Source organism: Lactuca saligna, chromosome 2 (assembly GCF_052625555.1).
Source record: "Lactuca saligna cultivar CGN05327 chromosome 2, ASM5262555v1, whole genome shotgun sequence".
Lineage (NCBI taxonomy): Eukaryota > Viridiplantae > Streptophyta > Magnoliopsida > Asterales > Asteraceae > Lactuca > Lactuca saligna.
The window spans coordinates 161,417,036-161,443,800 of NC_136418.1; the positions used below are offsets into that span (position 1 = coordinate 161,417,036).

At 32.7% G+C, this 26,765-nt stretch overlaps 3 protein-coding genes and 1 non-coding gene across 4 annotated transcripts; all 4 read left to right on the top strand.

Annotated features, from left to right (window-relative positions):
• The first annotated feature begins 3,206 nt into the window (after window positions 1–3,206).
• On the top strand, window positions 3,207–8,566 carry LOC145032446 (aldehyde dehydrogenase family 3 member F1-like). Its single transcript, XM_078981256.1, has 10 exons — window positions 3,207–3,495; window positions 3,741–3,809; window positions 3,878–3,974; window positions 5,932–6,138; window positions 6,213–6,337; window positions 6,861–6,965; window positions 7,074–7,246; window positions 7,484–7,574; window positions 7,704–7,853; window positions 8,251–8,566. The coding sequence occupies exons 1-10, from the start codon at window positions 3,295–3,297 to the stop codon at window positions 8,491–8,493; spliced, it is 1,461 nt and encodes a 486-aa protein (XP_078837382.1). The 5' UTR covers window positions 3,207–3,294; the 3' UTR covers window positions 8,494–8,566.
• A 6,924-nt stretch (window positions 8,567–15,490) lies between these two features.
• On the top strand, window positions 15,491–20,654 carry LOC145032447 (origin of replication complex subunit 1B-like). Its single transcript, XM_078981257.1, has 15 exons — window positions 15,491–16,369; window positions 16,464–16,599; window positions 16,689–16,841; window positions 16,908–17,042; window positions 17,125–17,276; window positions 17,357–17,456; window positions 17,544–17,666; window positions 17,766–17,927; window positions 17,999–18,235; window positions 18,329–18,434; window positions 19,627–19,697; window positions 19,809–19,904; window positions 19,996–20,072; window positions 20,167–20,250; window positions 20,346–20,654. Exons 1-15 carry the CDS (start codon window positions 15,612–15,614, stop codon window positions 20,407–20,409), a joined length of 2,454 nt encoding a protein of 817 aa, XP_078837383.1. The 5' UTR covers window positions 15,491–15,611; the 3' UTR covers window positions 20,410–20,654.
• On the top strand, window positions 16,749–16,826 carry LOC145033258 (small nucleolar RNA snoR28). Its single transcript, XR_013677490.1, has one exon. It is a non-coding gene; the product is annotated as a small nucleolar RNA snoR28 (small nucleolar RNA).
• A 337-nt stretch (window positions 20,655–20,991) lies between the features above and the next one.
• LPAT3 (lysophosphatidyl acyltransferase 3) lies at window positions 20,992–24,387 on the top strand. Its single transcript, XM_078981258.1, has 11 exons — window positions 20,992–21,511; window positions 22,245–22,367; window positions 22,483–22,522; window positions 22,647–22,720; window positions 22,808–22,867; window positions 22,956–23,033; window positions 23,132–23,290; window positions 23,394–23,519; window positions 23,705–23,797; window positions 23,872–23,958; window positions 24,042–24,387. Exons 1-11 carry the CDS (start codon window positions 21,434–21,436, stop codon window positions 24,261–24,263), a joined length of 1,140 nt encoding a protein of 379 aa, XP_078837384.1. The 5' UTR covers window positions 20,992–21,433; the 3' UTR covers window positions 24,264–24,387.
• Window positions 24,388–26,765: the final 2,378 nt, after the last annotated feature.

Sequence of the window (26,765 nt, forward strand, 5' to 3'; positions counted from 1 at the left end):
TATTATATGTTGAGGATTTTACCAGTACCCCGAATGATACAATTGAAGAGATGTCTTACAATCCTGTATTAACTAGTTTACATGTTGTTCTGTATCCTGTTCTCGTAATTGAAATCGTTTGTACACTTGGTAGAGTATAAATAATTATACACAAAACAAATATTTAGTGTTATACTCTTGTTATCTGAACGTAGTAATGGATATCGTAAACTAATATGTCATAGTTTATGTGATTGACCAAGAAAGTAGTTTGCATCGGTAAACTGGTAATGAATTCCCCAAACTATACCTATTATAGTTTGACTAAAATGTTATATTCGTGAATTGTTCTGAAAACTATGCAATTATGTTTAGAAAACATCCCTTATGCTCTGCATAATACAAAAAGGGATAAAATATCTATATATTTTATGGAAATCGTTTGATTGTATCAATTGCATAAGTTTTAAAGTGGTTGAAAACCTTTTGTTTTAGTTTACAAAATCATTTGTGTTTGGCTTGTATTCCCTGCCTGAAAACGATTAAAAATCATAGAAACGTAGGGGTATAAACTCACTGTTTGTTGTGTGAATACATTGAACTAGAAGATCCTCGAGTTGTTGTACGTGGCACTTAACGGAATCCTAATATCAAATAAATACATACATGTATCTAAATTAGCGATTTCGTTAGATAAAGTGTTAGAAAAACACTTTCTTTTGGTTAAGGAATGTTACTGGGACTTGATCGAATCGAGGAAACAGTTTTTTCACCACTTAGGAGGTGTGTACGGCCGTGAATGGGGGTTTGCGACCGTGAACAGGGTTTACGGCCTTTGAAGGTTGAAGCGTTTACGACCGTAAACTTAAGAACAAGAGTGTTTGATTTCGAAGAAAAAGTGTTCCAGATGCTCCAAATCGACCCCAAATGACGATTTTTGATGTTTTTCGGAAGAAAATAGGCATTTTTGGTGTTTGCGGCCAGAAGTTTTAGAGAGAGAACGAGAAAGTTTTTGGCCAAGAAGGTTCAAATGAAGGTGGGGGTCCCGTATTTATAGGCTGAGGGGTATGGTTGGTGGTGGGGTCCACCTGGCACCAACCGTACATGGGTTTACGACCGTAAACATGTATACGGTCGTAAACAGGTGTACGGCCGTACACACACCTAGGCCGAAAACTGTTAGATTTTGAGACTTTTCGGTTTTTTCACGCGACTTTTGGTTCCAACTCGTATAAACTTTTCCCAAACCAAGGAATTTGATGGAAATCCAAACAAATTCAAATTTTATTAACGGGAATCGGTTAAATGATAACTGAAAAAGTTTCGGGTTGTCACAAAAGACCCAAGCAATCTAAGCCCAAAGATAGCCCAAACTGAAGCCTAAACACACGAAGCCTATTCAAACCGAGTACGCGGGGTGTACAGGCACGTACGCGTAGCGTACTCGCTTGAAGACTTATACGCTACGCGTACCTGCTTGTACGCCCAAGGTACTCTGATGGGTTTTGAGCACTACAACAATCCTATGGTGTACATGCAACCCTAATGCTTTGGATCTAGGTTTTCTCAAGTTATACATGCAATATTAAATTATCCAAGGCATGAACCCTAACTAGCATACAATTTTTGAAAATTATAACATGAAACAAAGTTAGATGAATACCTTTTCTTGTAGCTAGTGATCTTCAACCTTTGAGAGCTTAGTACCTCAAATGCGATACCTCTAATAAGTCACAAACACCAAAAGCAAGTTGGAAGAATATGAGAGAGGTTGGGAGGCACTCAGAATTGGCTAGGGTTTCTCTTAGAAGCATAGGGCCGATTTTAGGAGTGTTAGGGGTTCTATTTATAGTGTAATCTCCTTAGAGTTTCAATATTGGAAACCCTAATTTACTCGCTTAGGCCTTAAGCAATCCAATAACCCTTACGATAGGCCCTTGGACGAAATCTTCATGGACCCTCACATAGATTTCATCCATCCCTAATCAGTATGGATCATTAGCCCAAACTATAAGTATTACTAATTTACCTAATCAATCTCCGTTAATTTAATTAGTCTCTTTTGATCACTAAATTAATTCCAAATTAATTCTTGATCAATACTAATTAAATAATATGATTTCTTAATTAATATTATTATTATAATAATATATTAATAAACCACAATGAACCTCTTTCTCAAATCCCTTGTGGTGGATCTAAAGGGCCCACACACATTGGTGTGTTTAAAATACAATAATCCCTCGCCACTTTCACAAGTGCTAATGAAAGGTGACTTAGTCATCTTTCCAAAAAAAAAAAAACTAGACTCGCATGTATCATCAGACCTAAGGTCAAATGACTCTAACACTCCATCCTTTTGGAGTTGGGCTATGCGCTTCTTGTTAAAATGTCCAATGCGACAATGCCAAGAGCATGCCTTGTCCAAACCATTGGATGAGTCGATATGCAATACATTATTCCCTAAGTTATCTACAATCATCACAATTTCATATACTCCATTACAAGGTAATGCTTCAAAATAAAGAGTACCATTATAGAAAGCATTTATAGTACCACTTTCATTATTAAATGAAAATCTAAAAAACTTGTCTGTATAAACCATGAAAGGAAATAATATTCTTCGTCATCTCTGACGAGTAGCAACAATTATTCAACTCTACTGATATGTCAACATGACACATTATCAAAAACTAACATGTCAAAATGTCATATCAATAGTCAGAATTGTAACAAATTGAAAAATAAAGTGTTCAATTTGAAACAAAAAAATAAAACAATGTCTAAATCGAATTTTCGTATAAGCTTAATATATATATTTTTTGAACTTGATTATAAATATAAAGTTTACCAATTCAACATGATTAATAGACTTTAATTATCTATAATGCAAATTAAAATAGGGACATTTCAAAACTAAAAAGAATAATTTTAACGACAAGATTTGTCTACAATGCAAATTAGAATAGGGACATTTAAAACTATAAAATTAAATTTGTTAGGCTGTAACGGCAATAACCTAAACAAATACCAACATTTAATGATTTAATACATTTTTCTACATTGTACAATTATTTTATGCGATACTCACCGATCAATGATCAAATTTGGTTAAAAAGGAGTGATACATCAAACCACTTGAATTTTGGTGGGTGAGTATATTTATGAAACCCAATAAAAGCCTGTGTACTACTCCCATACTATCAATATATATACGTCTCTACCAACAAGGAAATGATATAACTTGTCTACGAACATTTAGAAATAATAACTTCATTCTGAAATTTTGGAGGAAAACACAAACACACACACAAAATGGGGTCACTTATGGGTGATTTTGAAGAAGAATTACAAGAAGTGAGGGACACTTTCAACAGTGGGAAGACAAGAGAAATTTCCTGGAGGAAGTCACAACTACAAGCCATACTCTCTCTTCTCAAAGAGAGAGAAAGTGATATTTTCAAGGCTCTTAATCAAGATTTGGGAAAACATCATGTTGAAGCCTTTAGAGATGAGGTATATATGTGTGTCAAATGATTATATAAACGTAATCTTTATTGACATGTAAGATCGAAATCAAATAAACAAAAAGTATTCTAATAATATCTAGCTTTACAAAAATTAAATATAATACAAGTTTTTATCATAGACCGTAAATTAAAACATGTTTATATATTATTGTGCTTTATAAAAATTGGTTTATCATATTCATAGTTGAAAACTTAAACTCGTACATATGTATATATTCATATGCATGACAGATCGGAACAGTGGCAAAATCTGCTAAGTATGCCCTTGGAAACTTAAACAAATGGACGGCTAGCAAAAGGGTAATCTTTTATTTATTTTTTTGGAAAAATATGTTTTGAGGGTAAAATAGTAATTTTGGTGTGGACAGGTTAAATTGCCACTGGCTGCTTTCCCTAGTAGAGCGAAGTTGGTTCATGAACCCCTTGGTGTTGTCCTCATCTTATCGTCTTGGAATTTTCCATTTGGTACCCTTAAGTTTTATTACTTTTACATAATTAACCCCTGTGTTACTATATGTTAAGAATCGATTTTATTCTCTGGACCATTTAAACCTTGCTAATTAATATGTACCTGTCATCTTTATTCTTCCAAATCTTTGTTCCCTTAAATGTATCAGTATAACTATTTTTTTATACTATATATATTTTTAATAATTTTTCTTTTCTAGTTAAGTCAGCCTTCACACTTTTTTTTTTTTTTTGTTAAATACCTCCAACTTTACACTAAAATTTTGACTAATTCTTTGTTTATCATATTAAAACGTTATCATTTCTAATATGATTGATTTTATGAAGGAATGTTTCTTTTTAAAAACCACATCAAAACAGTGGGTCACTGGTATTAAATTTGATGGGCCAAACTAGTTAAAAGACTATTTTGTCTTTTAAAAAATGACATTTTGTACATAGTACTACATTTACGTTATACATAAATGACATTTTGTACAAGTATAATAAATAGTAGCTTATGACAAAGGGAAAATGACTTAAAAATACAATATATTTTTGTATTTGTACACATTTGATCGCTGAGTTTTTTTCGTCTTTATTTACCATTTTGACTTGTTAAACTGTATACATTCAGTCATTATGACCGGTTACATTTGATTAGCCGGGAAAAATGTCTTAATATGGTAATATATGTCTCATTTTGTATACATTTAGTCCTTAATATTCTTGTATACATTTAGTCTTTAATATATATTTTTTTCAAAATAAGTACTTCTTTGTTTTTGTACTCTTTTTTAGGTTTTTCTCACGACATCTTACGTAGGACAATAATTGATGAGATGTTTGGGTTGTTGATGTTTATGTTCATTGCGACCTCGACTGTTTGGTTGCGTAGATCTTGTGGTTTGGCATATGTTTTGTGTTCTGAACGTCGTAATTTCTCCATACGATATCAGATTTTAACGATCTTTATATTCACCTGTTTGTTTTTTTAGTCTACCATAACTTTCGTTCAGATTACTCTCGTTAAAATGTAATATATTTTTACTTACGATTTTATATAAAAAAAACATCCATACATGTATTCATAAAAAGCGTATGAATATAAAAATCGTAAGTAAAAAGTATATTACTTTTTAACGGGAGTAATCTAAACAAAAGTTGTAGTAGACTAAAATACGAATGCATAGATATAAAGATCATTAAAATCTGAGATCGTATGAAAAAATTATGGCGTTCAGAACACATAACCTAATAAATCATTCATAAGTACTGAATGAATATAAAAAACAAAAATGATTTATTTTGTAACAAAAACAAAATTTGAGTACTAAATGTATACAAAAATATTAATGACTAAATGTATAAAAAGTGAGAGATATATTACTCTATTAAATCATTTTTACCGGTTAATCTGGAATAACCGATCATAAGGATTGAACTGAATGTGTAAAGTTTAACAATTTGAAGGGTAAATATGAATAAAAAAACCCAATGATAATATATATATATATATATATATATATATATATATATATATATATATATATATATATATATATATATAAATCAAAAAATATATTATCCTTTTAAATTCATTATCCCTATAACAAAAAGAAAAAAAAAAAAAAATGTCGTAGCTTGTGCAAAAATCAAAATTCACAATAAGCCTTTTCAAGTGATGACAACGATAATAGTCAAATTACATGTATCTTTACTACTTTCTATAAATGTATCCAAATTCATGGAACAATTAGGGAAAGGGTGGTCGTTGTCGTTTTCTTAACATTAAATTTTTGAAATTCAAATAAATATGTAGTTATGGATGGATAATTGGATTTGATATTTTGATATTTATGTCTCTTTCCATGACCAAGACATTTGATAATTGATATAGATGAATTAAATTTTCTATAATCATTGTTAATTGTTAAAAAACATTAATATTTTTAATGGTTGTCGTATGAATTAGGGTTATCATTTGAACCAATTATCGGCGCAATAGCAGCAGGAAATACAATAATCCTAAAGCCTTCAGAACTTGCTCCAGCTTGTTCCTCAGTTCTCGTTAAGACAATCCATGATTACCTTGATAACTCCGCTATTAAGGTTGTCGAAGGTGGAGCCTCTGTCGGTGAAAAACTTCTTCAACATAATTTTGATAAGATTTTCTTCACAGGTAAACACTTAATGTTATGTATGTATGTATGTATGTATGTGTGCCTTAACCATGGTTATATTAACTGATCATAGGGGGTGGAAGAGTGGCCCAAATTGTTATGGCAGCGGCTGCAAAGAATCTAACTCCGGTGACTTTGGAGTTGGGTGGAAAATGCCCTGCTGTGGTCGATTTCATCTCTAGTACATGGGATAGAAAGGTAGGGTCAATTTTCGTATAATATTTAATATACTATTTTTTATATATTAAACAAACGGTGACAAAATATCAAGTTTTTATTTTATTTGTTTTATTTAATGTCATTTAACAATTTATTTTAATAACAAGATTAACAATTAACACTAAAAGAATTTTAATCAACTTTCATTTCATTTTACGTGATTCATTTACAATTATTTTTGTATTTTATATGTTTAACCAATTATCAATAAGTTACAACATGGTTTTTTTCTTAAGTTCAACATATGGACGAGTAGAGCTTAGAAACTTGGTAGTGGGAAAACAATTATAATAATTAATACAAAATATATAAAATTAATATTTAAATGCATGTCTTTAACATAAAACATGTATAAACAATGTTTTAACAAGATTTTGATGGATGTCAATAAATAAAATTTAAGCTATGTTAATAATTAAACATATCTATACAATTACATCATGTAACATAATTTTGCTCTATAAATTTTAAATTATAAATTTTGTTTATATTTCCATAATAGATTGCAATGAAAAGAATTATTTGGGGTAAATTTGGAGCGTGTGGTGGGCAAGCTTGTATTGGAATTGACTATATTCTCACACAGAAGAAATTCGCACCAACTTTGGTAAAATCCAGCTATATTTTACTGATTTTTTCTATTTAATAATTTATATTGTTACGTTTATGACAACAATCAAAAGCTATAAATTTGTATGTCTTATAATATATATAGGTGGAATTGTTGAAAAAATACATCAAGAAATCTTTCGGAGACAATCCGATGGAATCTAACAGCATTGCTAAGATTATAAACAATAAACACTTTTCAAGATTGAAGGGACTTCTAGATGAACCTCTTGTAAAATCTTCTATCGTTTTTGGTGGTTCATCAAACGAAGAAAAACTGTAAGCAAATTTTTGTTGACCTTTTTTTTTATCACCAAGAGGGAAAATTTGTAAAATATTAATGGGTTGATGTCGTAAACGAGTAAAAAATTATTATTTCTTTTTTACAAAACATCATTGTCTTAAAAAAAATACTATCAAAACATTTTGTTCACTGAATACCCTTTTTTAATGATTTTATTGTGAATGAAATTTTCCATTTTAAGCCCGATACCAATGATGATTTATGTGGTGTAGATTTATTGAGCCGACAATATTGCTTGATCCTCCACTTGATTCAGCGATCATGACAGAAGAAATCTTTGGTCCGTTGCTTCCAATTATCACAGTAAGAACACAACCCGATCTCCATCATGTTATACACTTCATCTATCATCGATAATTTGCAATGTACTATACTTAATGCCTTGACTACAAATAGGTGATCAACCTTTGACCATTTGACTTTTGGATGCAGTTGGAGAATATTGAAGATAGTGTTGAGTTTATAAGAGCAAGGGCAAAACCACTTTCTGTTTATGGCTTCACAAATAATGAAAAACTTCAAAAAAGGATGATTTCTGAAACATCATCGGGCAGCATTACATTTAATGATGCCATCATTCAAGTAATAACTTATATATTGTTCGGTATTTTTTGGCCATATAATATGGACACTGAATAACTATTAGAATTAATATGAAAGTATCTATAATGCATTGAATTTATAAAATTTAATGGATTCACATATCTCAAGTTTAGTTTTTATAAAATCATTTAATTCTACAATATATTAAACTCTCTAAAGTTAAATTAAATAGACTATACTTAAAGAAAAATAAAAAAAACCTTAGAACTTTAAACATATTGAATGCCAACTTGGTATCCTATTATGCTTGAAGTTTAATCCAATTAGACATTTGATTTCATTCAAAAATCTCATTAAATCATGTATTATAGATGTTCTAATAGTCATTGTTCATGTCAAAGTAACAACTTTTTGTTTTTTATAAAAAATAATACAGTATGTTGTTGACACGCTGCCATTTGGTGGAGTCGGCGGAAGTGGGTTTGGAAGATACCATGGAAAATACTCGTTTGAAAATTTCAGTCATCAAAAGGCGGTGATGCTGAGAGGATATCTTATTGATTTTGGGTTCAGATATCCTCCATGGAACAATAAAAAATTACAACTGCTTAAATCAGGGTTGCGATATGATTACATCAAACTTGTTTTTATTAAAATAGGATTGATAAAGAAAGCTTAAATATGGTGATTGTATACTAAATATTTTTATATTTAAATAATCGTGGGAATGGCAGTGATTTTGTTTTTTTATATGTAATGACCAGGAATAAGGATATAAATATAGCAAATGTTACTTTGAAATTCTAAGCGATGATTTAAGTTATTTTTTCTCTAATCATGTGTTGATAAATTAATTAGGGTTATCAATATGGTGGTGTAATCGTAGTTATTTTCATTATATATATATTATGGAAATTGTTTATTATGAATAGTAAATTTTCATAATTTTTGTTTATTTTAGTCCTTGGGCTTTATGTTTTTTGGTAGAATTGGTCCCTGTATTTTAGTAACTTTGGTTCTCATTTTTTAACATTTTAATATTTAAAGTTTGACCACAAAACTTTAACGGTTTGACAACTTTGATCCCTTTTCTATTTAGGAACCTTTTAATATTTAAAATTTGGCAACAAAACTTTAACGGTTTGATAACTTTGGTCCTTATTTTTTAGCCATTTGACACTTTTGGTCATTGTAATCGATATTTTTACATTTTTTAGAAACCTTTTAATATTTAAAGTTTGCCCACAAAACTTTAACGGTTTGACAACTTTGGTCCTCATTTTTTAGTCATTTTGACACTTTTGGTCCTTATAATCGATATTTTTATATTTTTTAGGAACCTTTTAATATTTAAAGTTTGGCCACAAAACTTTAACGGTTTGACAACTTTGATCCCTTTTGTATTTAGGAACCTTTTAATATTTGAAGTTTACCCACAAACTTTAACGGTTCGACAACTTTGATCCCTTTTCTAAAAACTTGCTAATTCCTACCGTTTTAATTGTTTAGCCATTTTGAAACTTCTGGTCCTTGCAGTCAAAAGTTTTACATTTTTTCATAAAAACATGAACAAAACGGTCCGAGGCAAAACCCGGGCTTGTCATCCTTACACTTTCTACGTCTGTCATATTTATCGATTCGGAAACAACATTGAAAGCTTCTGCCCCCCGCATAGCGGGGGTAACCTTTCTAGTTTACAAATAAACTTAATGGAAAGATATAAAATGAGTCTTTTTTAAGAACGACGAGTTAGTATATATCCTTTGTTAGAAACACATTGTTATAAATCTTGTTAGTCGATTGGGTTAGCCAAAACTTGTTCCCTTTTATAACAATAGATTATGTAAAGTATGGATGTTATTCGAGTCGGAATGGGACCGAATTGACCAGACCCGGTCCGAACCTTAATAACCTGAAAACCGAATAAGGGTAATTGCATGAACCGAAAACCGACCCGATTAACCAATATGGGTTCGGTTCAGTTCGGGTATTAATCGGTTAGGTTTGGTTATTACCCAAACAACCCGGATAAAATATACAATATGATTAAGAACCTAATATAACCGAAAAATACCGAATAAATCGTATTAGAATTCTATAACCCGAATAGTAGAATAAAAATGTATTTTTATACATCAACATAAAATATTCGAAGACTAACATAACACAATAATGTATTGAAAGAATAGCATTTACATAGTAGATTAACATACTTAGAATTAATTTCTTACTTGGTTTTCTTGAGTAGGAGCCAAATTTTCCATTACTAGACAAAGTAGGAATTCGTGAATCCTTATAAACAACATGAATGATCGATTTTTGAAAGTTTGAAACAAGAGGAATGATCGACAAAAGTGATTTCGAGTTTAAAAATAGTTGATAATATTGGTTGATTTTGAAACGACGAGAACAATAGCGTAGTTTTTTTTCCCTGAACAATGAGGAAAGAAGTGTGAATCGTGATTTTGATTTCTATCGATCATAGCAGGGGGGACGAGGAATGCTTATTCTGGGCGGGTATTTAGAAACTGAATAAACTCTTATTTGGGTAACCCAAATTGAATAACTCGATAACCGAATAAGCATAATGTAGATACCCGAAACCCGAATTGAATTGTTTATTCGGACCTAATTCGGTTCAGGTTTTTCGTACCAAATTATCATCCCAAATGTAGAGTATAATATCTTATCGACAATATTTAATTACATTATAAGTTTTGGTCTCATGTATATGATAATAGTTTTTATCTTGACATTGTTGTATAAAAAATAATCTTACATAACGAGGAATTTAAGTCCGTGCTACGATAAAATGGACAATTTATATAATTTTGTTACACATTTATCATTTTTTTTTAAATTTTGATACATGGAACATTTATGTAATTTTGTTTTGCATATGAAACATTTTCGTAGCTTTGTTACACATGGATTATTTTTGTAACTCTCTTATATAAGAATCATTTCTATAATTTCGTCTTTCTGTAGAGAGACTTTATCTTAGACGATGATGGTTTCTGTAATTCTGTTACACAATAACCATTTTTGTAATTTTTCTCAAGCATTGACCATTATTGAATTTTGGTTTTTAGAAACATAATAACTTTTCTCTCTCTTAGTTTTCAATCTCCTAATTTCTTTATTATGAGGGAACATGAAATGTGAATGATCAAACATATAAGCAAAGGATTTGCAATCTTCAATTTATCTCTCCTCTTCATTTTATCTTTATGTATCATGATATATAACAAAAATTGTGTTTGTTGTTTAATTAGTTAGAAAACTAAGTAACTAACAAGTGTCAAACATCAACACTGACTTTTATCTTCTTCATTTTATCTATCCATATCATAGTCCGCAACAAAATTATGTTTGAGTTATTTGTCTGGAACACCGTGCTCTAATTCTTCTTTATCCTCTTCCAAAAAAAAACTTCAAATCCTTGAAACCAGGTGTAATTAAGTCGATCAACCAACAAGATAATAACTCTCGTTCATTCATCATCATCATCTGATTGAAATGACTTTTGTTTATTCTTCATCAGTGTTAATTATAGTTGTTTTGTACTCTGTATGTACTTTAGGAACCTTCCTGTAAATATATATATATATATATATATATATATACACACACACACACATAGAAAGTTAGGTTCAAATGTTTCTACTGTCTATTATGTGCATGTAAGATTGATTGTGGACTAATCATTTTAGTTATTTTAAGAAAGTAATTAATACTCATTATATCTTCAATATGTAATATGCATTAATTACTTTCTTAAAATAACTAAAATAATTGATCCACGATGAATCCTACATATATAACATCCCAGGATTTGCAGGTATTTCCGAATCTGCCCTTTTATTATTATTTTGTCATTTTTAGTCCGTGGGGATGGAAGGGTGTAGCCATGAGATGCCCTAATGGCTAATATTGTAATTTTGGATCAGGAGTACGCTGAGCGTACATAAGGGTACGTTGAGCGTACTAGACGTGCTCTGGTACGCTGGGCGTATATTTGTGTACGCTGGGTGTACTCACGTCTAGTAAAAACCCTAATATTTAGGGTTTGAGTGGTATATAAGTATCCTTATAGCTCATTTCTCCCAACACTTTCAGCCTTCATACGTATGTAACATCCCGGGATTTGCAGGTATTTCAGAATCTTCCCTTTTATTGTTATGTTGTCATTTTTAGTCCTTGGGGATGGAAGGGTGTAGCCATGAGATGCCTTAATGTCTATATTGTAATTTTGGATCAGGAGCAGTATGTTGGGTGTACTAACGTCGGGTAAAAACCCTAATATTTAAGGTCTGAGTGTTATATAAGTATCTTTATAGCTCATTTCTCCCAACACTTTCAGCCTCCAAACTTTTGAGATGTTTTCCAAACCCTAGCCTTGTGTGTGTGTGAGAGTTTGAGTGTGTGAGAGTTCTTTGGGTTGAGAATAAGAAGAAGAAGAAGAGACTCCTTGAAGAGCCTTGGTATGGATTTAAGATTTGGATATGTGATCTTCATCCCTTGGGGAAGCTCCAGAAGGTAAAAAAAAAAAGCCTTTACCTTTACTTGTATTTCCCCATAGATCTTGCATGGAAGTTTTATGCGAGAATGAGTCCCTTTTCTTGGTCTTCATGAGCTAAGCTACTCTAAGACCAAAGAATCCGTCCTTTCAGAAGATTTAGGTGCTGTTTGTTTTTCTGAAGCCAAAATATCTGCAGTCTGCGGACCACATCTGCAAGCCTCTGCAGCAGAAGAGATGAACCAAATGTCTTCAGTCTGCAATAAGAAGACTGTTTGTTTTTTAACGTCGCAGACTGTTGAAATAAACAGAACTTTAAATAAAATGATTTTTCAACACCAAAATTTTAATAATAATAATTATACAACACTGAAAATAAAATTTATGCAACTAAATTAGTTTTACAATAAAAAAGTTTGGTTTTACAATAACAATAACATTTAAAACAATTCAATATATATTGTGCATCAACGACCACATTATTATTTTGAAACGAGACATTGGGTTCATCGTATCGTGCGAAATGCTCATCACCGAATCCTTTTTTCCTTATAAAATTATGAACTGCGAAAATTAGTAATATATTAGACAATTCTTATTAGAATAGAAATTATTAATATACAAAAATTATTAATGACTTATATAATTTATATTAGAATCAAAATGCATTGCTTTTATAAAAACTTTAATATGACTCAGTTTTTTGGTCTCAATAGGCATATCACTTTTTTTTTTAAAAAAAATTTGGTCGCAATCATAAAAGTAGAAATATAGTTTTTATGTTGTATTTTGTTCTTTTAATATTATTGAGAAAAAATTAATAAAAGATATATACATTAATAATTAAATAAGCATAAAAAAAAAGTTATAATCACTTATAAGCAAGAAATCTAAAAGGTGTTTTCTTTCAACATAATAGATGTGGGAGGCGGCGAAAGAAAAAAAAATAAGTATTTTTTTTAAGTTTTAGTTTAGGTTTATTGAACTTGTGACGACGTTAGACGACATTGGTCCATGTCTGCACCAAGAAGACCTCGCGCAGACGTTTTTAGATCTGCGCACTTTCAAAAAACAAACAGTTTGCGAGAGCATATGTCTGCGCGTGGTCTGCACGGCGCAGACAGAAGTGATCACGCAGATCTGCAGACAAAAAACAAACAACACCTTAGAGTGTTTTGGACCATAAAAATGTTATCTTGTCCCATTTAGTGGCTTCATGCAAGCTATAAAGGTCTTAAATGGTTAAGACAAACAAGGGTTTTGAGTTTATGGACTTATAGGGCATGCATAACCATAAAGTTGGAAAAATTATGGGTTGGGACATCTTTTTAAGTATAGATCTAACTTGAGACGTCTAGAAGAGGTGTATTAAGAACTTAATGAAGTTTTGTATGACCACAGTGTACGTTGGGCGTAACAAGGCGTACACCAGGCGTAGGTGGTCAACGTCCCGTTTTCTGGTCAAGACGTTTGCACCGAGCGTACAACTGAGTACGCCCGCATACTCAGCCTGTTGGGCTTATCTATTTTAGGCTTCGAGTATTGGGTCATCTGTTGGGCGTTGATGCTTGGGCCCTCCTGGATCATTTAGAAAAAGTGTAATTGTGGGCTAGCTAGAGGACCGAATCTTTGGGTAAGGCCCAATAAGGGATTTAGGCCAAATTTGGAAATTCGGCCAATTATGGGCCTTGTAATACATTATTCTTAAATAATGATATGCTATTGTCTAATATATAACGTGCATTTTTGTAAGATTGTTACATAAAGTATCATATTCTTTAATAATGAAAGAATAAAAAAAACATACCGAATGAAATCGTATTATTTAAGAATATTACAAGGAAAATATGTGTTCATATGTGTTGAATGAAGTAGTATTCTGTAAGAATAATATTGTATTCTTTAAGAATAAACTCACATTCTTCTTCCAGATATTCTCTCTTTCGGCTTTTTGCCTTTCTCTATTTATTGGAAGAATTCTTCAATGTTTCAGTATGATTTGTATACTATCAATTCTTAGATATCTAAAGAATTAGAGTGATTTTGATAGTAATATATTATTTTTAAATTATGATAATTGTGTTCTCCTTAATTATCTCAACTTTCTTATAGAGAATTAACTAAAATCTCAATTATACCTTTATAATTGTTATTTTATTTTAGTTTACTAAAATAAAATATTTATATATATATTATGTTCAATTGTAACTATGGTACACCATATAATATTAATCATCTATAAATCAAGTTTTACTAAATAAAAATTTATAATTACCTTTTATTTGCATGTAACCTATATCAAAATGATATAATTCAATATAAATGTTGTAATATAACTTTTAACTTTTCAAACCTTTTAATTCACATTTTTTTATAATATTAATTTGTTTTTAACAATATGTATTTTTCTATACTTTTTACAATAAATTTTTATTCTATGCCTTGTGTTCGACTACTTTTACAGCCATGGATGCTAGTTTTGAAAGGAGAGACGGATCCAAAAAATTTGCTCTGAGGGCATTTATATAGTTATATATGGTTGGCCTGAGTCAATGGTCAACATAATTGAATCCGACTAAAATATCTATTTTTCAATTTAAAGAAATAATCCACAAAATAACCAACTTTTTCGTTACAATGATTAAAAACAAAACAAAATCTTATGGTTGATTCATGGTTCCCCAAGGAATCAAAGGAATTGGAATGAAAAATATTAATTTCCATCAACAAATCAAAATATTAAATTATGTAACTAACTTAGATTATCATTTCTATTCCTTTATCTGTTATTAAGAATACAAAATTAATATTCAAAACTTTTTTATGTAACAATTTACAATTACATATGTGCTTCAAACCAATTGCCTTTTGATATATTTGACTATTTTTTATAAACAAAACACAATACCGTAAAGACAAAACAATAATGCTTATATAATGTTTTTTAAGTTGTGTATGAAAAAAAAAAAAAAAAAGTATAAAGCCTCTAGGCTCAAGTAGCTTTGTAAATGGGCTAGTATATAAGTTTATAGAGGTAGAGGGCTTATTAATTTACAGTCCAGTTGACAGTCGTTTGGGCTTTGGGGCAGCGTATCGGCGGATCGCCCCCCTCTTGGCATCTTCTTTGTGTTGCCTGTAATTGAAAGAATGGCGGAAATTGGAGCCTCAAGTTCCCGCCATTTTTCTCTCTACAAGTTCTCTCTTTTCCTCTACAAGCTCTCTCTCTCTCTCTCTCTCTCTCTCTCTCTGACATCATTACCTAACGCTGCAATATCTCCATGGCGGAAACACCGAAGAAGCTCAGGCAAACCACACAAAGAGCACTCAACTCGTCTCCAAAAATTCCCATTCCTCAAACACCACAAACCCTAGCATCACCTCGGCGCTGCTCCCGCTTCATTTCTTCACCACTTCAGCCAGGTCAAACCACATCACCTGCGAACACTCCCAAAAATTCAGTTAATCGAAAAACCAATGGGTTGAAGAAGAAACTAGACTCAAACGATTCGATCAAGGATGATGATGAATTTTCACCTGTGTCTCCTGATAGGACGGAGACGAAGAAGAGGAAAAGTAGATTTGAGAATGTAGCTGTCGAAATAAAAGCTAAGGTTTCGAGAAATGATAAACAGAAGGGGAAGAAGAAAGATTCCACAAAACCCAAACGGAGAGTGTATTATAAGAAGGTGTCTTATGACGGGGGATTGTTTTCAGTTGGAGACGATGTGTATGTGAAGAGGAGAGAGGATGCGAGCTCAGACGATGACGACCCTGAAATTGAGGAGTGCAGGGTGTGTTTCAAGGCTGGCCGACTTTTAATGATCGAGTGTGATGATTGTTTGGGCGGGTTTCATTTGAAATGCTTAAAACCGCCATTGAAAACAGTTCCTGAAGGGGATTGGATTTGTGCGTATTGTGAGGCGAAGAAATTGGGGAAGAAAGTAGAATTACCAGCGGCGCTGAAAGGGAGGAGAAGACGTAGAACTGCAAAAGAAAAGCTTCTTTCAAGCGATTTGTGGGCAGTCCGTATTGAAAGGTACGATTACTCATTTCTGAACTAGAACAACTCGTTTTGCCCTTTTGTTGATTTCAACCAGACATCTGGTGTTCTAATTCATGGAGTTTATCAGTTTATGGAAAGATGTCGATGGTAGCTACTGGTTTCGGGGTCAATGGTATATGATTCCCGAGGAAACATCTGCAGGCAGACAGCCACATAATCTGAAACGGGAGCTATATAGAACCAATGACTTTGCTGATAATGAGGTAATGCGTCTTCTAAGTTATACTGTTGTAGGTTGATAACTTTGTGTATCTTCATTATTGCTTACCTTGTTCTTTTGAGTGTCTTCTAGATGGAAACTATCCTTCGCCATTGCTATGTCATGTCTCCAAATGAATATGCCAAGGCTGGAAATGAAGGTGACGATGTGTTCTTATGTGAATATGAATACGATGTGAAGTGGCATAGCTTCAAGCGAATTGCTGAAATAGCAAACAATGAAGAGGTAAGTAATTTAAAGAATTAAGAAATTTGAAGTAATCAGAAGACCTGATCACTTTTGATTTGTTAGGATGATGAAGAAGCTGAACATGATGAAGATTGGAGTTGTGATGAAGATTCAGATTCCGAGACTGATGATGATGACATGGAATATGAAAAGGAAGATACATATAAATCAACCCCAACTCACAAAATGGCTGCTGCAGTAAGGATACTTCTTTTATCACCCATCTTTTTAATCATGTTCTTGATTAAAATTTTAAGGCAAATTACTTTCTATTATGCAGAACTCACGAAAGGGCTGCACATTTGGACTTCAGAAAATTGGGACAAAAAGAATCCCAGAGCATGTGAGATCTCACAAGCAGACTGAACTTGAAAAGGCAAAAGCAACACTTCTTCTAGCAACTTTGCCCAAATCTTTGCCTTGTAGGAACAAGTAAGTGATATTTGAGGTGATTTGATTTAGTCTCATTATCACCACCTAAATTTAATGACTTACATTCTCTTATATTGTAGAGAGATGGAAGAGATATCTACATTTATCAAAGGTGCTATATGTGATGATCAATGCCTAGGTCGTTGCCTTTACATCCATGGTGTTCCTGGAACTGGAAAGGTAGAATTTCTTTGCTGCATAAGTATGATGGTTGACTATGTTGTTGACTTTAATGCATCCCAAATACTAATATGCCCTTATTTACAGACAATGAGTGTGCTTTCTGTGATGCGGGGTCTTCGATCTGAAGTTGATGCAGGAATCACTAAACCTTACTCCTTTGTGGAGATAAATGGTTTGAAATTGGCTACACCAGAGAATATATACAGAGTACTGATTTGTAGTAACTTTAGATGTTTTTGAATTTTAACTGTTCTACATTATATCCATTTCCTAAAAGGCTAAAACCAAATTCATGGCTGTTTTCAGGTTATTTATGAAGCTTTGACTGGACATAGGGTCAGCTGGAAAAAAGCTCTAAACTTACTGAATGACAGGTTTACAAATGGGTTCAAAAGCAGCAAAGATGATGATCGCCCTTGTATTCTTCTCATTGATGAACTTGATCTTCTAGTCACAAGAAACCAATCGGTATAAACAATGACTTATAACCATAAATCTAAAATCTTCCCAGGATTGATTCTGATACTTGTTTTTCATAGGTGTTGTACAACATTCTTGATTGGCCTACAAAGCCGAATTCCAAACTTATTATAATTGGAATAGCGAACACCATGGATCTTCCAGAAAAGCTGCTTCCAAGAATTTCAAGCCGAATGGGTATACAAAGGCTTTGTTTTGCTCCATACAACTACATGCAGCTTCAAGAAATCATTGGGTGTCGTCTTAAAGGAATTGATGCATTTGAGAAACAAGCTATTGAGTTTGCTTCAAGAAAGGTCCATATTTACACTAATTGCCATCAGATGGATTTAGCAATTGATTTAAAAAAGAAAATCGACTTACACATACAGTGTATTGTGCGTATGTAGGTTGCAGCAGTTTCAGGAGATGCACGTCGTGCCCTTGAGATATGTCGACGTGCAGCAGAACTTGCAGACTATCGGGTTAAGAATTCAATTTCGATTCCTAAAGCGGGTAAGAATTATTTTGTTGACTTGTTGACTTGTTATCCAGATTAGGGTGGTGTTTCTTTTTTACTTAATATATTAAACACGTTCATGAACTCTAGGTATTTAGAACTGACTGACTGAAATAAGAACTGAATAATTACTACTTTACTAGTAAATGTGAAGAATTACAACAATTCCATTAGAATACGAGAGGCTAGTTCTCTCCCTGAGCTTTCACTCTAACAGAAATAAATCCAAGATATCCCTAACCACCTATTTATACTAAGTACTGACCTAATCTATCTAAAGAGATAATGATTAATGACCATATTGCCCTTATTAACTAACTGAAGACAACTATCAAGACTAAACCCAGGCCTACTTAGAAGTTAGAAGTGCAACACGTGTCTGAGTGGGTAAAAGTGGGAAGGTCACTTTAGATTTTCAGATGTTACATTTACCACTTGTACCCTCCTTTTTTTTTTTTTTTCTCCACACCTTCTACCGAATCTGCTGCTATCTTTCTATCAAGGATAAATGATTACCAAATGCTATAAAGGAACATTGAAAAAAATGAAGGGAATTTTAGTTCTAAATTTGAGCTTATACTATGCTAAGGTTGGTATAATTTTGATGCTTGACAAATTGTTTGATTAATGAGTATGTTTGTGAGCTTGATAAAAAGTCTTTGAAATTAGATGTTACTAATCGACAAAAAATGGTTTATGTTTGTCTGATATAACATGATGCACATTTGATTCTTTTTTTATCTGTTTGATCCTCAATACGTTTTACTTCAGGTATGCAATAAAATGGTGATTCGAACAATTTTGATTTTAAATTTTTTAATGAGATCATTTACAGTGGTTATCAAATAAATGGTCATTTGTTATTTGACAATTTTAAATATAAGGGTAAAATAGTCATTTATTCAGATTCCGACATTGCGTTCATTTCAATATTTACAGATACACTTTATCCACACATATAGCATTTTTCATTCGGTATGCTTTATTAATTCATCAATTCAAGACTTAATATGCAAAAAAAAAAAAGGCCTAAGTTCTTAACCCATTAAGTCCATTATGTCAAAATATAACAGCCACTTATCTATCAACCTATATCATTATACCACAAACATTATATAAAACAAAATATGTCAAAATATGATTTCTTCATGTAATGTACCTTTATGAAGCATGATTTGATGTTTGCAGGAAAAGCCCTTGTAGGCATGGCTGATGTGGAAGCAGCCATACAGGAGATGTTCCAGGCTCCTCATATTCAGGTCAGTGATGATGAATTTTTGGTCAAATTTGTAAGCTTATGTCTCTTTATTAATATCATTATGAATCCTACCATGTCATATAGTTAAAATTCCAATTATGCCCTTTTTCAGGTAATGAGAAATTGTTCTAAACTGAGTAAGGTTTTCTTAGCTGCAATGGTGCATGAGCTTTATAAAACAGGAATGAGTGAAACCACCTTTGAAAAGGTCTTTTTTTCTTTTAATGATTCAGAAATCATAGATTGCATATTTTTCTATTTTTTTTTTTTTTTTTCTGATGTTTGTTTTGTGGGTACAGCTGGCGCAAACGGTTTCATGTCTGTGTACAAGCAATGGAATCACATTTCCTGGATGGGACACACTACTGAGAATTGGGTAAGCCAGATTTTTATATTCAAATGTTTATTTGAAATAAAAACTTGTTTATACATAATTTCAAGATTTGTTTTTTTTTTTTTTTAATTGGCAGGTGTAAGCTTGGTGAATCCAGAATTGTTCTTTGTGAATCAGGGGCGAGTCACAGGTTGCAGAAGCTGCAGCTCAACTTTCCTAGGTTGGTTATTGTAATTAACTTTAGGATTAAAAATATTTTATATCAATTAACTTTTTATAAACATTCTGATTTTTTTAATGGTGGAATGATGGCAGTGATGATGTGAGTTTTGCACTCAAGGACAGCAATGAACTACCTTGGTTGACCAAATATATGTGATGTGATACGGAAGGCTACAAGTGATTATGAGTTTAATTTATATCTTTAAATTATTCAACACACCACAGATTTTTAATACATTCTTATTTATTTTTTATGGTTGAAATTTTCTCCACAAATGTTTCTGATTAAGGGTAAGGCTATTTGCCTTGATGTTGTCTGTACTTGAATCATTTGGATATTTTATTTGTTTCTTTTATGGATTATATTTTGATAATAATTTGCTTTTGGTTGCACTTTTTCCATTTATTTCTTTCTTATTGTGATCAGGCAAACTAAGTTGGTAAACAACTTGAATATTTTTTGTTAATATAATAGAGTGAAAGAATGTTTTGAAGCATCTTGAGGTTGATGCTCTTAATCTCTGTTGCTGTCTTGTGGCTCAATGCCAATATACATACATGTAAGGAAAGCTTTGCAGCGTTGATATTATCAACAGATATTAATCTTGCATTTGTTACATTTGTAGATTGTTCATCTGTTTACTACTAGGACAAAAATTGTTTGTTTGACTTTTTAGTAAGTCAGTCTTTTATAAATCATACTTTTTATTCCCCAAAATATAACAAAGGTGAAGGCACCAGTCACCAGTGCCCAAGAGCCTTCAGCCCACTCCAAACCAATAATAGTAATGCTATTTGAAGTCTCTCCCAGTAATGGCAACCAGGTTTTGAATACACGCTTCCAAAATTATATCTTTCTTCAACATCAGCTAGCTAATAATTGGCGCATACAATCAACCGAAAATCAGAAAGCTTCCAAAATCAAACCTCTCAAATTTGGCGCATTTAACAGAAAACCTGGCATTTGATTTGCGGTTTTAGATCTAGTAGTTATGAAAAAAAAGATTTTTAAAACAAAATTAAATGTGCTAAATTAGCATGCGAGTCTCGGTTAACGAGCAGATGCCGAGAATGTCGGGCGATCATCCATTCGTCATTCCCCAATCTCTCTCCAATTCAAACCTTTTTCCGTTCTCGTCCTCCTTACGTCTTCTCTCATTCTCCCGTCCAAATCCACACCAATGGCCATCGCAGCGGTGGTGGTTTTGCCTATCGGCTTACTATTTCTTCTATCTGGACTCATCATCAATTTTCTCCAGGTATCATTTCAATTCATTCATCCAATCTATACGAATTTGGCTTCTACTTGTGGTTTTCTTTTCCTATTGCTTATAAATGATTAGATACACAATTAGAATGATTTATTGTTGGGGTGGAGATCGAGGAATTATCGGTATTTGGTAGCAACGGAGGAAATTTGTTATCCGGCGTCGAATTTTCGGAATTCAAATTATGTTTCTTTACTTTTTTTTTTTTTTTTTCGTGTTGTGTTTCAAATTCTGTAAATCGCAAAGGCAATGCTCACTTCTAGTGTTAATTTGCTTTAGTTTGTAGGAATTAGGAGGATATGCTTCATTTATTTTCTCCATTTCAGTGACATGTAAGTCTAACGGTTTACAGTTACTACATAACATGGAATCTCTAGGGACACGTTAGTATGTATAGCCCTTCTCCCTAAAGGGAGGGGAGCCATTTAATGCTTTATATCGAGGATAAAAATTGATGAGTTTATGTAAAAATCTTGAGATCCAATTCCAATTCATTTCATTCCACATCATACTTGTAAAAAAAGTACTGGACTATGGAGGGCATTTCAAATATCTCATTGGTAGTCAAACAATCTCACTAAACTATGTGTTAAGACAAACATTGCATTTATCTTTGGAAGAAGGGAGTAGTAGCTAAGTCTGAAGACTTGAACCTTTATTCAGATCCTGTTCATTTATTTGATGCTAATAATTTGATTAACTAGTTTATGATTGTACTTTTCAGGCATTCTTCTTTGTCCTTGTTCGTCCATGTTCAAAAAATATGTACAGGAAGATCAATGCTTGTCTTGCACAACTCCTGTGGTTGGAGCTCATATGGCTTTTCGACTGGTGGGCACACATTAAGGTATTGTGAAAGTTTGATGATTATTATTCATTCATTGTTTCTTACTCTCATGGTGCAAACTCTACTTCCAGATATGATATAGTCTTTTCTAATACTTTATCATCATCTTTTGCAGGTTGATCTATTTATAGATTCTGAAACACTTGAATTAATGGGTGAGAGCTCTCCTTAGCTGCTTGTGGTATTATTTCAATAGTTCATATAGTTAGTTACCTTATCACATTCGTATGCAGCCTTTGAACAGATTTTACACATCAGCTTATTTATATATATCTTCAGGTAAGGAACATGTACTCCTTATCTGCAACCATAAAAGTGACATTGACTGGCTCATTGGTTGGGTCTTGGCTCAGGTAATTGTTTGAAAAAAAATACTTTGACTTTGTTTGTCTCTATAATATTAATATATTATTCATTAATTTTGTTTTTGTTATTGGCAGCGTTCAGGTTGTCTTGGTAGCACTCTTGCTTTGGTTAAAAAATCATTAAAATTCCTTCCGGTATGTTTAAATACATTTTAAATTAGGCCTCAGAAACTCATCATATGTATATCATCAAAATAAGAAAAAAGTGTTTTTTTTAATGCAGGTTATTGGGTGGTCAATGTGGTTTACTGAATATATCTTTCTGGAAAGAAACTGGTCTAAAGATGAGAACATATTGATGGTGAGATTTCATCATAATTTAAATTGGGAATGAATAACGAATATGTTGATGATATTTGTTTTTTTTTGTTTTTGTTTGGGGGGAGGGATGAACTGCAGGAAGGCTTTGAAAACCTAAGAGATTTCCCAATGCCTTTCTGGTTAGCTGTTTTTGTAGAAGGGACACGGTTTACACATGCAAAGCTTCTTGCTGCTCAGGAATATGCTATTGCAACAAAGTCACCTGTTCCTAGGAACGTTTTGATCCCTCGAACAAAGGTTTAATTAAAATTCTATTTCCTTTTTTCTCTCCAAACTCTGAATATATGTCATCTGTTGTTTGTTGAATATCTATCATCTAAACTATTTTTGTATCTTTCAGGGTTTTGTTGCTGCAGTCAATCACTTGCGCTCATTTGTTCCAGCAATTTACAACTGTACAGTGGCAATTCCTAAAAACGAGCCATTGCCAACAATCTTGAGAATGTTCAGAGGAAGATCTTCCACAGTAAACCCATATATACTTGTCTTTTTTTATCGCATTGACATCTTTACTTTACCTTGTATAGTTAAATTAGTTGTTTTAGCTTAAATCAGTTTCACAAGTTTTGAGAATTAGTTGAGATTATTAGAAGAGCATTTGGGAGTCTTCCCACTTGTTATGACATATTCCAGTGTCATTATTTGTTGTAGGTACATGTGCATGTCAAAAGACACTTGATTCGTGAGTTGCCACATACCGATGTCGACATTAGACAATGGTGTAGAGACATATTTCTTGAAAAGGTATTATCAACATTTCACCAAAGATTAATCCCATGATGATTATGAATAATCATGTCAATGTTTTGGATTTTCAGGATGCTTCATTGGAGCTACATCAGTCTGAAAACACATTTGGTGATATGGAATGTCATGGCATTGGTAGACCAAAGAAATCATTATATGTAAGACGACTTTATAACTAAATAACTATTTATTATTTTTGGTTGCTTACCTTACCCTCTTGGTTTTGTTTTTATATCGACAGGTTGTTATTATTTGGTCATGTCTTTTATTATTTGGAGTGTTTAAATTCTTCGAATGGTGTTCATTCTCTTGGGAAGCGATAACATTTTGTGCAATACTTTTGTTGTTTGTTATGGTCTGCATGCAAATCCTCATTGTTTTTTCTCAATCTGAACAATCAAATCCTCCCGAAGCATCAACACTTAATACTGAAGACGCCATGAACCAGAAGCTCATTCCATGAAATTTTTGATATTTAAAACTGTCAACCCCTAGATAGGTTAACTTTTTCCACATGTGGTTTGTAAATTTTTGTATCTTCATTCATTTCTTACTCCAAAATCAGGGAAGATTTATTTGACTTCTAACTAATTATACTTTGTTCCATGCCTTGAATCAAAAGCCTATTCACAACCCAATCCTACAATTCTTCAAAAATTAAGGACAATATGTTAATAGCAACACACTTTCAATGTTTTCATATTACCTTATGTACATATGCTACATCTGGGCATGTCTAACATCCTTAATGATACACAACACACCCTTAACAAATGTTAATGAGTTAATAGTAATAATAATAATAAAATGGGTATTAAATCAAAACGTTCAACCTCATTTTATGGTGTTACATCTTTTTCCTTTAGTTTCAACAGGACCATCTTGTCATACAAAACTCTTATGGTTGCTCATTTAACCATCCCATATGTCTGTGATGTCATCCTCAACACACATTCTTATTAATTATAGATCATATGTACTTGAACCTCTCAATAGGTTGTAGAACTTGCTTAAATACATACTTTTACTCCATTATTCCGCTTATCACTGAAATTGCAACATACATATTCCATTTTAACTGTGATGACCCGTAGCCCCTTATCTTCCAAAGATACCTTCTAGATATCCAACCCTGCATTATGCTTAATCTTAGTCTATAAAAACAAAACAGTGTTGTCCTTAACAAAACATTCACCATGGTATAACTTCCCGGATCTCATGCAGAAAATTGTCTATAGCCAAAGAGAAGATGTACTGACTAAGAACCAATATTCGATGAAGTCCAATTTCCGTTGAGAAAAATCTCGTCTATAACCTAATGAATCGCATGACAAAAATCTTGTCTAAATAAACGTAGATTTCAAAACCATAAAACACATCATGTTCGATACATATTATGTTTTGGAAAAAATTATATTAAAAATGGTTTTTTTTCACCGTTGGTTTCAGATTAAGTTTTATCCGATGCAGAGTTACTATTTTATTTCTTTGAACCAAACAGGGAAAGTTGCAGGGACTTTTTCACTTAACTTGTTTTTTTACCTGTTAAATATATGTTGGGGACTAAGTCCTAATTTTATCGGTTTACAAGTTACCTAAGGTTATTTGGATGGTTTACATGGAAATGGCCAGACCATGTGTTAGACACATCATTGCCACCTCTTCATGGACGTGTTTCCACGATACAACCTTATACACCTATTCGGTACTCCTTCTCATTCCTTATTCCCCTTTTTTGAGCAATTGAAAACCTTAAATACTTAGCTCAATGTCTTTGTCTTCCTCTCATCAACGACTATAAGTTGTAAGCACTACCAGAGACATTAAGGAATAGAGAGATTAAGAAATGCTTCTGTGATTTTCTTGCCAAGGAATGAACCTCTTGGAGTTGGGATAACTAGGCACGTCACTTATGGAACTGTTGAAACTCACTGCCGAGGTTCCGATTTTGGTTCTCTAATTTTTTGCAAATTTTATGCAAAAAAATTGTGAATTTTATTTGTAAAAACCCTAATTTTTCGTTTGGACAAACCCTTATTTATTTCTTGTAAACCCTAATATTCGTCTATGTCTCCTTCGTTGTCAAACAAGGTACAAGAGTTGTGATTACTTTGAGTGTAAAGATGATGAGCCAGGGGAAAGATACTACAAGCGACTTCTCCATGCCATGAAATAACAACTTATCAAGAAGGATTATAATAAGGAAGTGGTTATGTGCAGAAAGAAAATGTTGAGATGTAGGTATTGATTTCAAACGAAATGGTAGACTAAGCTTGATTGTCGCTTTGATGGGTTGTGGCATTAAGTTATTGGTTTGATAGTACAAAGTAAGGATTTTTTTATAGGTTTTTGTAATTGATTGATGAATTATAAATCTAACCAACTTTTTGGCAACATTGGTATTGGTGATTTTTTTGTGTAATTGAAACTATATATGAGCTAAGGTCTTATAATTTGTACTATATATTATATGTTTGGTGAGTGTGAAGTGTACACGTATATAAGATTGAATGATAAGTCGATATGATAAAATGACGGAGGGTTAAAGAGGTCATGCCCCATTGCAATTGGGATGAGCATATGGACCGGGAACAGGCCGGAACCCGATGGAACCGGTCGGGCCGGGACTGGGATGTTATTTTTGTGGATTTTTGAAATCGGGAACCGATATAACTGGAACCGGTAGAACCAGCAAAAACCGGAACCGTATGATGCTATTTTTCACGGATCAGTTCCAACATTAGAAGACACGATAAGAACCGGTAGGAACCAGGAACCGGTAGAACCGTCGGGCCGATTCGATTCTTGATTTTGGCCGAAGCCAATTCCCGGGTCGGGTCCGGTTCGGACCGGTTCGATCCTTTTGCTCATCCCTACCTTGCAGGGTCTAAGAGTTAGCACCCCTAGTGGGGTACAAGGGGCAGAACACTGGCGGTGGCCTCAAAAGGTCTTCGGAAATTTGAAT